The sequence below is a fragment of the Macaca nemestrina genome, chromosome 3 (assembly GCF_043159975.1).
Source record: "Macaca nemestrina isolate mMacNem1 chromosome 3, mMacNem.hap1, whole genome shotgun sequence".
Taxonomy (NCBI): domain Eukaryota; kingdom Metazoa; phylum Chordata; class Mammalia; order Primates; family Cercopithecidae; genus Macaca; species Macaca nemestrina.
Genome location: NC_092127.1, coordinates 102,529,918 through 102,544,235, shown reverse-complemented (window position 1 = coordinate 102,544,235; position 14,318 = coordinate 102,529,918). Strand labels below are relative to the sequence as shown.

Genomic DNA, 14,318 nt, shown 5'->3' with positions numbered 1-14,318 from the left:
AGGGACAGCCAAAAAGAGAATACCCAGGGACCGGTGCTCTCATTATAAGATGATATATGATTCTGTGGTACCTGAGCTCTGCAGCTCTAATAGTCCCTTTGCTTTGTTTAGTTTTCTAGTTTTGTAGACTTAAAATAGCCCTTTGTTGAACAGTTAGTTCAGTTGCTAAAATCAAGGATGAGCATGGTAAGGAAGTATTCAACCAGCTGACCTCTGAGTAATTAGGAAAGTCTGGCATTGACTGCTCCTCTTAGAATTAACATCACAGGAGTTATTGGAATTGAGGGTTAAAGCTTTATCCAAAAGCTGAGTGCAGTGGTGTGCCTATAGTTGCAGCCACTTGGGAGGTGGAGGCGGGATTGCTTAAGGCCAAGAGTTTGAGGATGCAGTGTGCCATGATCATGCCTGTGAATAGCCACCATACTCCAATCTGGTTAACATAATGAGAACCTGACTCTAAAAAGCAACAAAAAAGCTTTATCCAAAGATGCAATGGTTCTTTAACATTATTGTGTATGGGACTTACCTGGGGAGCTACAGATTCCTGAATACACACTGAAAGCCATTCTTTGAGGATATATATAAGCAAATGGGCAGGTATATAAAGCATTTGAAGTAGGTCATGAGGACTACCTCACCTAGCCAATGAATGAGGCCATTAGACAAGAAGTCCTCCACCTAACTTATTTCCATCTCTACACATGCTTCTTTCCCTTTGACTTCAGCAGATCAGATGAAGTGTCATTGGAAAGATAATCACTCTCTAATCTTTGTGACTTTACCTGTTGCTTACCCACCTCCTCCTGTACCTTGAAACTTTCATGATCTGACTGGTATTTACCACTTAGCTTCATCTCTTGTCTTCTCTTCCCCTTCTCTAGATAATCTACAGAATTTGAATACCTCCTACTGTTTCTTGTCTCTCTCTTAATACGGGTTATTTCCTCTACCTGGAAAGCCCTCATATCTTCTTTATCTACCTTCTTCCTGCTTATACCCTCCTCCCTCATCCCAACCTCAGAATCATTTCTAAAATCTATCTTTCTAGTCTAATTAAATGCCCTTTTTGGAATCCCATGGCAGTTTGAACCATTATGACATTTAACACAATATAAATTGTAATCATTGATTTATCCTCTCACCTGCTAGATGTTTTTAGTTTTTGTTGTTGTTGTTGTTTGTTTGTTTTTGTATGTGTATATGTGTGTGTTTAATGTCTGGTACCACACCACACCTATTCAACTTTTGGTCCAAGACTCATGGTCCTGAAGTCTAAAGGCTTGTTGATAGAATTCAGTCCTTGTGATTGTAGGACCTTTTCTTCCTGGTCGTTGGCTGGGATACACTTTTGGCTCCTAGAGGCCACCCTTAGGTCTTTGCCATATGCCTCACTACATGGGGAGTTTACAATATGAAAGGAATATTGAGGGCAATCTCAGAATGCTGCTTAGCACACTGTTTTTTACAATGTAAAGGACAAATATGAATTTTTACTTGATCTTTTGTGTTTTATCCATATTTGTTTCCTTTGGTTGCTGTCCACTAGACATTTTAAGTCTATGTAATTTAGGAAGATCAGCAGTATCCTAAAGCAATGATCTTAACATAAGTCTGTGGGTAGCAAGGAAAGGTGATATAGAAAGACAATAGTCAACATCAAAATTCTACCATTGCATTGTTTTCTGTTGGTGCCTTCCAGTTGGTGAAGAGAAAGAGCAAATGTGAAATTAGAGATTTTCCCCCTAGTTTTACTTCTCTCCTAAGTTTAAATGATGCAGAGAGGGACTGAAGAATTCTAGAGTTTTTCTTCTTATTCTTTGAAGCTGTCCTTTGAAAGCAGGGAATAGGCATACATGATTTCTATTTAGATAAGTAGTTGACATGAACCAGAGGCCCAGAAAGGCAATTTAGACTTGTGTTTATTTTAGTTTATCTTCTTTCACACGGAAAGCATAATGGAAAAGTTGACAAATACTAAACATTGCTCCAACTGCAACAAAAATATTTAGATACATGCTGTTTCTACCTTGTGGCAACATCCAATTAAAACTTCACTGAGCTTTATCCCCTTTTCTCCTTAAAATTCCAATTCTTTCTTAGTTTTTTCTAACATATAGGCAATAATTTTTTTTTCTACTACCTGATCTATAACTACTCCTAATGGAAATAAATATTCATGTATTTTTTATTAGGGAGATGAACTCTTAATCTTTTACACCTCTAATAGTGCTTTTATTAGTGAGACTGCAAAGATAATTTGAACCCTTTGCATTGTTGGTGGGGATGTAAAATGGTACAGCTACTATGAAAAACAGTATTCTGGAATAAATTAAAAATAGAATTACCATATGATTTAGCAACTCCACTTTTGGGTATACAGTTGAACCTTAAGTTTTGGGTGAGTCCAAAGTTATATGTTGATTTTCAGCTGTGCAGAGGGTCGGTTCCCCTAATGCCTGCATTATTCAAGGGTCAACTGTATATCCAAAAGAATTCAAAGCAGGATCTCAAAGAGATATTTGCATACCCATGTTCATCACAGCATTATGTGTAATAGCCAAGAACTGGAAACAACACAAATGTTCTAAACAGGTGAATGGATACAGAAAATGTGGTATATACATATACGGTAAAATATTTTGCAGCCTTAAAAAAGAAGGAAATCCTGTCACATGCTACAACATGGATGAACCTTAAGGACATTATGTGCAGCAAAATAAGCTAGTCACAAAAGGACAAATACTAAATGATTCCACTCATATGAAATATCTAAAATAGTCAAAATCATAGAAACAGAAAGTACAAACTACAAAGTTGGTTACCAAGGGCATTAAACACCATAAGTTGGTGTTTAATGGGTATAGAGTTTCAGTTTTACAAGGTAAAGTTCCAGAGGTCTGTTCAATTATGATGTGAATATATTTAACACTACTGAACTATACACTTAAAAATGGGTTAAAATAGTAAATTTAACATTACATATTTTTTACCACAATAAAAATAATGGGAAAGTTAACTTTTAGACAACAAATTTACCATTTATTATTATTTCTTAAAAAGCAAGTGTTACTTGAAGTTGTGCTTAGTTTCTTCTAACAATAAAAAAAAATCCAGGCAACTTCATGGAACAAAGAAAAGGATTGCTATTTCACCTTTGGTTGGGTTTAGTTTTTGTTTTGTTTTGTTTTTTCTTCTCTTTTTAACAGCTTTATTGAGGCATGTTTGACATATTTAACTGTACATATTTAAAGTGTATAATTGGTTAAGTTTTGCCATATGTATGCACCTATGAGATCATCATCAGAATCAAAATAATGGACATATTTATCACCTCCAAACATTTTCACATTTCCTCATGCCAATTTTTTAATCTTTCCCACATGCCTCTCCATAGGGCAATACCATCTTTAGGCAACCACTGATCTGCTTTCTGGAACTGTAAATTAGTTTGCATTTTCCATAATTTTGTATAAATGTAATCATACAACATGTACACTTGTTTCTGTCTTGCTTTCTTCATTTAGCATAATTATTTTAGATTTATCCATGTCACATGTATCAGTAATAATTTTTATTGCTGATTAGTATTCCATTGTGAGGATATACTAAGATTTTTTTTTAATCCATTCACCTGTTGATAGATGTTTGCTTGTTTCCAGTTTTTAGCTGTTACAATTAAAACTGCTATGAACATTTGTGTACAGGCCTTTGTGTGGACATATGCTTTAATTTCTATTGGGTAAGCAGCTTGGCATGGAATGGCTAGGTCATATGTTAAGTGTGTATTTAACTTTTTAAGAAACTATATTAACAGTTTTCAAAGCATACCATTTTACATTCCCAATAGCAATGTATGAAAATTCCAGTTTCTCCACATCTTTGTCAACACTTAGTATGCTTTGTCAACACATTGTGGTTAATCTTTTTAATTTTAGATATCCTCATAGCTATGCAGCCATATCTCATTGTTTTATTTTTATTTTCCTAATGACTAATGATGTTGAGAATTGTTTCATGTGCTCATTTGCTAGCCCATATATCTTCTCTGATGTCCATTCAAATCTAAAAATACTGGATTTTTTTTTATTATATATCCTGGATATAAGCCCTTTATTAGTTATGTGATTTGCAGTATTTTTCCTTAGTTTGTGATTCATTTTTTAACAGTTCTTTATTTTCAGATAGCAAAGATGTTTAATTTTGATGAATTCCAGTTTATCAATTTTGTTTTTCTATTCTGGGTCATGCATTTGTTTTCATATCTACAAAAACATTGGCTAACTGAAGTCACAATGATTTTCTCCTAACTTTGTAATGGCCTTCAAGACCTTATTGTGCACAGAAAAGCTTAGTGAAAATTATTTTTAAATGAACATTCTTATTACATTAAAAATTCTAAAACCTAGGTCTTAAGTTGTTTTGTTTTGTTTTTAATGGGGTTTTGCTCTGTTGCCCAGGCTGGTGTGCAGTGGTGTGATTATAGCTCATTGCAGTCTCCACCTCCCAGGCTCAAGCAATCCTCCCAACTCAACCTCTCAAGTAGCTGGGACTACAGGTATGCACCACCATGTTCAGCTAATTTTTTTAAAAAGTATTATATGTAGAGATGAGGTATTGCTGTATTGACCAGGCGGCCTTGAACTCCTGGACTCAAGTGATCCTCCCACCTTGGCCTCCCAAAGTGCTGGGATTACAGGCGTAAGCCACTGCACCTGGCCATAGTTCTTAAGCTTTTAACATCAATTTAATTATATTTTCTATGTACACATGCAGAAAGTTTCAAGGGACCCTTTGAGTATATAATCCCATTTTCAAATCTACTCAATTAACATCCCATAAACACTTTCAACTGCATTACTACAATTAAAAGCCAATTTAAAAGTATGTCATGTATCTGACTGACAAAAAAACCTTCCCAAGTACCCAAATAAGTCTTCTAATGAATGAAAACTTATATAGTAAGACTTATGTATGGCAAGCCTTTAAGGGTCTCTTGTATGTTCCAGTGGCATTTTGTATGTTTTAAAATACAAGCCTCAACCATTTTCTCATTACAGTATTTAAATTGGAATCACCATGCTAAACTGTTGTTCTAACTCACCTATTTCTCTTAGCTAAGATACTATGTATGTACAGATTCTTTAAATTTAAAAAATACTAATATATGGGCTTGTGTCTCAAACTTTTCTCTACTTAATTCTGAATCTTCCTGAATGAAAAGATGCTTACAATTTTGGAGTTGCCTTCTCAACTCACTGTGGTTTCTTAATGACCAAAGATGTCCTTAGCCAGGATGCTGAGTGAATCCTTGCTCAAAACTAGTGGCATACACAGAGCTCTATTTTATAGCTGCTTTGTTCTTGAAACAGCATGTTTCTATAGCCCTATTTCTTTAGATTCAAGTTAAATATTCCTAATTAATCTGTCTCCAGACAGGTTATTTTATCACTTGATTGGATTTAGTTAATCTGTTTACTATTCATTCTGTTCTCAATCACTCGTATGTGCTTCCTGTGAGTGCCACAATCCTTCAGGATTAAAATGACATCTGTTAGAATCTCTTTGTGGCTTTGTCTCTGTGAGCAGTTTTAAGGTCATGTCAGTAATACCTGTGTTAACCAAAAACATAATAATGATTCTGGTTATGTGATAGAAATAATTTTTCTTATTTGAAATTTTTTTCCAAAAACTTTCTAGTTATCATGTAGCATATAACTTTCAAGAGAATAAAAGTAAATAATGTGGCTATGTTTATCGTAAAATTTAGCCTTTGTCATAGGTTAATGTGATAACGCCTGTCATATATCTGTACTCCCAAGTTATCTAGTACTGTGTCTAAAGGAAACAATTGAAGCAACAGGCTTTAAAAAATTTTCATAACTAATTCTGTCCTCATCTGTTGGTTGACTTCAAGCTTTTTTCCTCCAGTTTCTTTTTTCTTTTTTGCATTCCTCTTCAACTTCTGCATTTCCTTCATTCCCTTGTTATCTTTGGAGCTAATGATCTGAAGTGCTATAATAACGGTAAATAAACATATGTAAGAGAGAAAGATGGTGCTAGTAGGCAATTTATAAGCTGATAGCTTTGTTGTTTGTTTTCTAGAAAGCTGCTGTAATACTACATTAAATTCTGACATTGGGTGATCAGAGTGAGGCAGTTTAAAAAAAAAAGTCTTTAAGTTCTTGTTTAGCAAAGCTGTAAATTAAAAATATTAAATCTATTCTGATAGCTTGATGATAACTTTGAAAAACAAATGTTCCTGTCTATGTTTTGGAGTTCTAAGAAGTTCTAACCAGAAATGTTCATAAAGATCCTATATTGAATATACAAAAAAAAGTTTAAATAAAAATTAACAGGGTATTGTTATAATTTATACCCTATTCAATCAAACAACAGACATATAATTAGTAATCTTTGTAGCTAGAAAAATTAATTGCTGAAAAAATTTTATTGTGTGAGAAGTTACTTTTAACCTTTTCATTTTTTTATTTATAGGGAATAATTATATCTTAAAATCCAATTTATTTTTAAAAAGTAAGTAAAAACAGTATCTTAGGATTTAAAATCTAGTCTGTCTCTTGTGCTCTCTATATATACACATATATATGTGTGTGTATGTATATATAAAGCCAACATATTGGTTTTACAATGGGATACATAAGATATCATCATAAGCAAGTTATTTTGTTCTCCTTTTTTCCTTCCTTCGTTCCTTCCTCCCTTATTTCACCAGAGGAAGTTCTGCCTCTATATAAAAACCCAGGTCCATAATTCCCTCCTTGCCCTTTGGTAATACTAATGACTACAGTCACTTAAACTCCATAATTAAAAGTACCTAGTCTGGCCGGGCGCGGTGGCTCAAGCCTGTAATCCCAGCACTTTGGGAGGCCGAGACGGGCGGATCACAAGGTCAGGAGATCGAGACCATCCTGGCTAACCCGGTGAAACCCCGTCTCTACTAAAAAATACAAAAAACTAGCCGGGCGAGGTGGTGGGCGCCTGTAGTCCCAGCTACTCGGGAGGCTGAGGCAGGAGAATGGCGTGAACCCGGGAGGCGGAGCTTGCAGTGAGCTGAGATCCGGCCACTGCACTCCAGCCTGGGCCGCAGAGCGAGACTCTGTCTCAAAAAAAAAAAAAAAGAAAAGTGCCTAGTCAGTATATTAACCAACATTTCAATGTCCATTCAGAGCTAAAACTTTTCCCTTCCCTAGCTAATATTATCTATAGATGGAAGACGGTGTGATTAGCTTCTCTTTTTGTTACTTTTCTCCTCACTCACTGGCAAGTTGCTATATCTCACCCCATCAGGATCTAAAGAAGAGAGAAAGCGAGGCAAACAGTTTTTGTTGTTATTTTTACCAGACTCCTGTTGTGAAATTGCTTTACTGTTTTTGAACTTCATATGTGTTTAAGGCTGGCCCTTTTTTCTTGTGTGTACTTTTGTGGGTTCTTCACAGTCCTTCACTGGAACTATACTACATGTGACACTACAGAAATTTTTCCCTCCAGCTAGCCAGTAACCCCTAACCCTTCTAGCCCTCAGCCTAGTTTTCTTTCAGGCCATTCCACAGTAGAAATAATTCTAATTTGAATCCTTCTTCTTTCTCTTTCTCCTCTTCTTTCCCTTCTCTTCTTTTCCCCTCCTTTCTCTGCTCCTCCTCCCTTCTTCCTTTTTCTTGGTGGTGGTCTGGGTACTTCCAACCAGAGTTCTGGGTGGAACTCTGGGTAGAATTTTTTAAACAGCTTTTCAAGATATACTTCACATACAATAAAACTTACCCTTCTATTTTTCATTCATCATATTAAGGAATTTCCCTCCTACTCCTAGTTTTCTAAGAATTTTTATTTCTAATTATGAATGAGTGTTGGATTCTGTGGAATATTTTTCTCAGCATGAACTGAGATGATATAAATTGTGGTAAATTACATGAATGGATTTCCTGTTATTAAACCATTTTGCATTTCTGGGATAAATTCTACTTGGTCATGATGTAATTTTAAAAATGTATCTCTATGCATGTGATTTGCTAATGCTTTAAAGTCAATGTTCATAAGAAAAAAAAAATTATTTTTAGTTTTTTAGAAACAGTCTCACTCTGTCAACCAGGCTGGAGTACAGAAGCATGATCATAGCTAACTGTAACCTCAGACTCCTGGGTTCAAGTGAGCCTCCCTTTTCAGCCTTCTAATAGCTAGGACTACAACAGGCACCACCATGCCCGGCTAATTTTATATTTTGTAGAGATGTGGGTCTCCCTGTGTTGTCCAGGCTGGTTTTGAACTTCTGGCCTGAAGCAGTCCTCCTGCCTTAGCCTCCCAAATTGCTGGGATTACAGGCGTAAGCCACTATGCTCAGCCTTCACCCTTATAAAGTGTATCTTTAGTGATTTTTAGAATTTTTGTGCAACCACTGCCACTATCTAAATTCTAGGACATTTTAATCCTCCGGGTAGGATTTCGTATGGGTCCAGACTGGCCCTCTGTGTGGCCGTGCTTCCTTGCCGCTCTCTTATCCTGAGCAGTGGAAGTATAGCTGGCTCCTGATACAGTACGCCTCCTCACTCTTGTGTGCCCTCGCCTGTCTACCTCTTGTTGCTGCCTCAGAGTGATAGATAACACCTTTAGATTCCTAAAGTGTGTATTAGGCACTGTCTGCTGTGCCCTCCACTAACTCCAGGGAACATGTATCAAGGACTCCCAGGGGTCCCATTGAAGCTTCTTTCACTGGCTTGAGGTGAAAGGAAGGCACCTTTCCACATCCCTCCCACTTTGGAGGAGACATGAAAATCAGCACACAACTCTCTTCAAAGAAATTCTTGTGCAATCTTTGCTCTGCTCTTTATACCCTGAGTATAGGCTTTAGAGCTATCTAACCAGTTCTCAGACATACTACTTTGGAAATGTGCTACAAGGTAGTCCTTCTTACAAGTCATGTTGGTATCTGGTTGCTAATAGTATCTGATCCCTCTGTTGAAACTTCCAGTTTATTAATATTTTTCATGTAGAAGATAACTCACATATCTTTAGAAAGGAATGAAGCTTCTACTTTTTTCTCTTGAATAAATATGCTATTATATCATAAAGTCAATGAGAACCTAGAGACTTTGGAGTGGGCAGGGGATCTAAATAAATAATCGCACTTCTTGTACAACCTAAGTAAAAGCGCTTTTGGCTTTTTTAAAGTAGTATCTTATATTTTCCTTTTAACTATCACATTGTGTATATAAGTAGACACCCTGGAGGCAGACTTTTAAGCATAAAATGTTTTCACCCTGGAGGCAGACTTTAAGCATAAAATGTTTTAGTAAACATTTAAAAAGGAAAGTGAAAGGACAAGACTGGCCTCATTTATAGTTGGAATTGCTTTTTTCAGTCAGGATTAAGTATCATAAATCTAAATTAAAAGAAAATAGTAGCTTGTCTTGTTAGTTGAGTAAACAAAGTCAACTTTTATCTAAAACAGATGTTTTTATAGGTTAACTTTTAAACTCCTTATTTGGCTTCTTTTCCAAATCTGCTTCTCCCTTACAATAGAAATATACTATATACGTTATGCGTAAATTGGTTTTGTCTGGGTAGAAATCTTACGAATCACTCTAAAGAACAATTTTCAAGTTGTGTCAATTTAGGAAAATTTATATAGAAGGATTTTAACTAGTTACATTTTCCTCTTTTAATGTAAAAATAGGTTTATTAAGCTCCATAGAAAATCTTGTTTTATCAGTATATCATCTACTTAATTGAACGCCATTGGAAAAATTGACCTGACAAAAATTTCAGGACAGACACTTTTCTGATCTTTTATTAATTCACAGTCTGTAGAATCATATATCAAAGCATGTTCACAAGCATAACCACTTCCCTTGTCATAGCCACCCAAAATGACATTTTTATTGTTACTATCATTCCTGTGTTACAATAGGGAAACAGAGGTTTAACTGAAAAGTGACTTTCCCAGGGAAAATGTTGAGTTGCCAACAAAACTGGGTCTGGAAATACTTAATTGCATTTAGTGTAAGATATACAGTTACAGTATATATAGGAGATAATAGAAATCAACTAAAGAATGGAAGAAATATGTTCCATCTTATTCCCAACTTCCCCTACCATGGCTATAGGTTCTCCTCTCTGTTTCTCTCTACTTTTATATCTGGGATGGATAGGATGAAACCTGGAACAGAAATCTGAAAGGCCTTCATTCAGTTCAGTCTGACTGCTTTGGTTTATGATCTGTATTTTTGTGCCACCTAGTACCCTGGGGTCTCTGCCTTTTTCCATGAAATAGTCACCACCCCCATTCTCCAGTTCTGTCTCTGAAGTTGACCATGTTGGGCTTGGGCAAGTGGTTGTTTGAGGATTTTTCCCTCCAATTCCTTTACCTTCTATGAGTTTAAGGTAACATTTAGATTGATAGCCATATTGAGAAATTAGGCAGACAGGGGGCTTATAGTCTGTCATCACTGATGTAGAGCTTTCACTACTGCAAGTACAGTTAAGTTGCTGATGCATCAACCATCTGTTACCTTTGTTTCCCAGGTAATATGCACGTGTCACTAGCTGAGGCCCTGGAGGTTCGCGGTGGACCACTTCAGGAGGAAGAAATATGGGCTGTATTAAATCAAAGTGCCGAAAGTCTCCAAGAATTATTCAGAAAAGGTAAGCTGCTGCTGCTGCTGCTGCTGCTGCTGCTGTTGTTGTTTCAGTATTCGGTAGCTAAAAAACAGATACAGGGTCAGAGATTAGATTTTTGTTTCATTATTCCTGTGCCTTTGGCAGAGTATGAAAGGAATACTTTCCTTATCTCTTTTAGGGCTGAAAAAGCTCAGCTATTATCTATATTCGTTAGAATATCTTCTATGTGCCCAACATTGCACCAGGCAGCAAAAGTGTAATGGTGATTGCAACCAAAACAGTTCCTCTCAGTTTAGAGCTCACAGTTCAATGTGGAAAATAGCTATTAATAAAATATTTGGACCAGGCATGGTGGCTCACACCTGTAGTCCCAGCACTTTGGGAGGCTGAGGTTGGGGGGTCACTTGAGGTCAGGGGTTTGAGACAAGCCTGGCCAACATAGTGAAACCCCATCTCTACTAAAATTACAAAATTTAGCCGGTGTAGTGATGGGCGCCTGTAATACCAGCTACTCAGGAGGCTGAAGCAGGAGAATCACTTGAATCCAGGAGGCAGAGGTTGCAGTGAGCCCAGATTATACCACTGCACTCCAGCCTGGTATATAAAAATTTTATATATATATACACACACACACACGCACACATTTGTACTGTATAAACAAATGTAAAAAATGCCACCATGACAAGGGCTAAAAGGGAGGGATTCAGTGACTCTCTGAGAAGTCATAATAGGAGGATTTGACTTGGTCATGGGGCAGAAAAGGAAGGCTCTCCTACACAAGTCATTCCTGTGCTAAGACCCAAAAGAAAAGTTAACCAGGTGAGAGGGAGAGGAAAAAGATCTGGTAGAGAGAATAATATAGGCATCCCTGTTACTCTAAATTGGAATAATATAGGGTCAACAAGTATTTTGGTGTTTCCCTGTAGAGGGGATCTCTTGGTCCAGGTGGTTGTGTGGCACTGTGGAGTTAGAAAAGTTAGAGTCATCCTTTGGTTGTCCAGAAATATTTGATATCATGCCAGAAGTTGCACATGAAGATGGTGTTTGCCATTCACAGCACGTGACCAAAACTTATTTAGAATAGTAGGTGAAAAAACCAAGCTTCATCTAAAGAATCAGTCTCTAAAATTGATTTGAATGCATACATCAGGCACAAAAAAGCCTGACAGAAATAAGTAAGGAATGAGGGTAGTGATAGTTCTGAAAGCGTGGTACCAGCAACATTAGCATCTTTTGAAAACTTGTTAGAAATGCAACAATAAAACATACATTAGAGACCTACTGAATAAGGAACTCTGGGGGTACAGCCCAGCAATTTGTGTTTTAACAAGCCCTGAAGGACATTCCGATGCATGCTAAAGTTTGAGAACCATTTATAGGATAGAGTTGCTAAAGACCAGGAGCCATGGGAACCTTTTGGAAAGATGTAGGGATAATTACTGATTGAGTACAGGAAAGTATAGAGACAGGGGAAGAGTGTTTGGGGACAGGTAGTAAAGCTTTGTTGTTTTTGTTGTTGTTTTTTAATTCAGAGACAGGATTGTGAAGAAACAGTGTTAGGGCCCATGGATTGGTGCTATATAACCTTTATGTCTGATGATCTTTAATTAGAGTTAGTATTAAAGAACATTTATTCATTTGATCTAATATCACAACCAAAAATCTGGCTATTTTAAATAAACATTATTGCTTTGTTTGCTTTACTTTATTTTCCAGAAAATTTTCAGAAAATTGGAAAGTATAGACACTCCAGAGTATTCAGAATGTAGCTGTGCTCCAAAGGTGTTATTGAAGGAAAGATATGTTGATGGCATTATTTAGTCAATTAATAATTGTCAATTAATATTTAAGAAATACTTTCTACTTGTGAGGTATTGTGTGGAAGATCTGAATAAGTAGGTGTCACTTTTGCCCTTAAGGAATTTATTCAGATAAAAGACACAACTGCAAATTTACCACTTCAAAACAATGTGCCAAATGAGTGACATAGACAATAAGTACTACAGATATTCAGAGGAGGAAGAGAGAATACCTCTTTTTTTTATACTAATGGCAGGATTATTGCCCAGGCCATGACTCATAGAATATAAAGCATCTTGCATACTGTAAGTACCTAAGGGTTTTTCCTTGTTTTCACATTTCATAATGTTAATAGAGATCAAATGAATATAAGGTGTTGTCATTGAGAGGCAATTATTGCATAACATATTGGCACATCATAATTAAAAGACTTACCAGATGTATTATAAAATTAATTATGAGGTAGCTGTGTCTTAAATGCTGTGCAATAGGAGCTGGTTAGCATAAGGCCTCCAGTCTAATTCACAGAGTATTATCAGTAATACAGAGAGATTGAATTTGGTTTCTTTGGCAGTTTGAAGATTACCAATTGTCATGATTGCCAATTGGAAATTTCTGTGTATTTGGAGGAAACAAATTCTTATTTGATTTAATTTATCAGAAATTTATCAGTTTTCATTCTTTGTATTTGATTACACAGTATCTTTTCATACACAGTATCTTTCATACACAGTATCTTTTCATACACAGTATCTTTTCATACACAGTATCTTTCATCACACAATATCTTTCATCACACAATATCTTTTTGTCACAAGTTCTTCTCCTGACTCTTGTAACGAATTGAAATAAAATAATTATTAGTTTTTTTATTTTATGAATGAATGGTGGTTGTCTTAGTTCTCTCGTAGAGTCCTTATGCGTAACACTGGGAGTGGCGGGGGAAAAAAAGCGGGTAAAATATAATGGTGTCCAAGAAGTTTATTTGTTTTTTAAAAATGCTTTCTTGTCAATGACTTTCCCCCTGTATCATCTTGAACTTGCACGTTGTTCCCATTTCTTTTTCAGAATATGAGTGCAAGCATGCTATTGACATTCCTATAAGAGGGAGCTGGAAATAAGCATTTCTATTGGGGTATTATTGAACAAAGGTCAAGAAAATTATCTGTTTCTTCATATTTTTGAGCCTCCCAGCAATTGAAGGCTTTCCATTTTTAAAAGCAAAATTGCTATGGTTATTATTCATAGGATAATGATATCTAAGCATGGCCTTGTTGAAAGACACCATCTTCAAATGAACCTCTCTTCAGAGGAGGGAAAATGTAAAACTTTTAATATTCATGCACTTCTAAACATGTAGATGAAGGTGATGATGAAAACTGGTTCTTCTTTTGGTATAAGTTTCTTAGTTTTGTTGCCTTGTGGTTACTAAAACATGCATTCTGTATGACTACCCTGAGAAATCATAAGATAGTATTTTTTGAGATTTTCTTGTGATCTTACACATGATTGATCTTTGTAAATATTCTGTGGTTTGAAAAGAATCGTACTATTCCTAGGCTATAGCCTAAGCTCGTTAATGTTTGTGCTTACAATTTTTTAAAACTTTATTAGTCTGTATTCTTCATCTGTCAAATTCCTAGGGATAGTCAAAACTTCCCACTATGATTGTTTTTGTCTGTCTTCTTCTGTAGTTACTTATTTTCATGCAATTTTGTGTGATACATGTGATGGCTAATAACTAATATAAATGGACAAGATATTTTATTAATATAAAGTTTTTTTCTTTCTACAAGTCATTGCAATAAATTCTGTTATCTGCTCTTAATATTGCCACCTTTGCGTCATTTTTGTTGACATCTACCCACCTTTCCTATCTCTAGTAT

The 14,318-nt window shown here is 35.9% G+C and overlaps 1 protein-coding gene across 10 annotated transcripts in view; it reads left to right on the top strand.

Moving 5' to 3' along the window:
- LOC105479667 (protein tyrosine phosphatase non-receptor type 13) overlaps positions 1-14,318 on the top strand; it is a 225,357-nt gene that overhangs the window by 30,222 nt on the left and 180,817 nt on the right. For 9 of the 10 annotated variants that reach the window (XM_011737771.2, XM_011737770.2, XM_011737769.2 and 6 more), the window contains one exon: positions 10,537-10,656. In XM_011737771.2, the coding sequence (XP_011736073.2) occupies positions 10,542-10,656 (115 nt within the window). In that variant the 5' untranslated portion in view covers positions 10,537-10,541. Of the gene's footprint in view, positions 1-4,457; positions 4,556-10,536; positions 10,657-14,318 lie in introns of those variants that run through there. The other variant, XM_071093331.1, reaches the window with a different exon arrangement.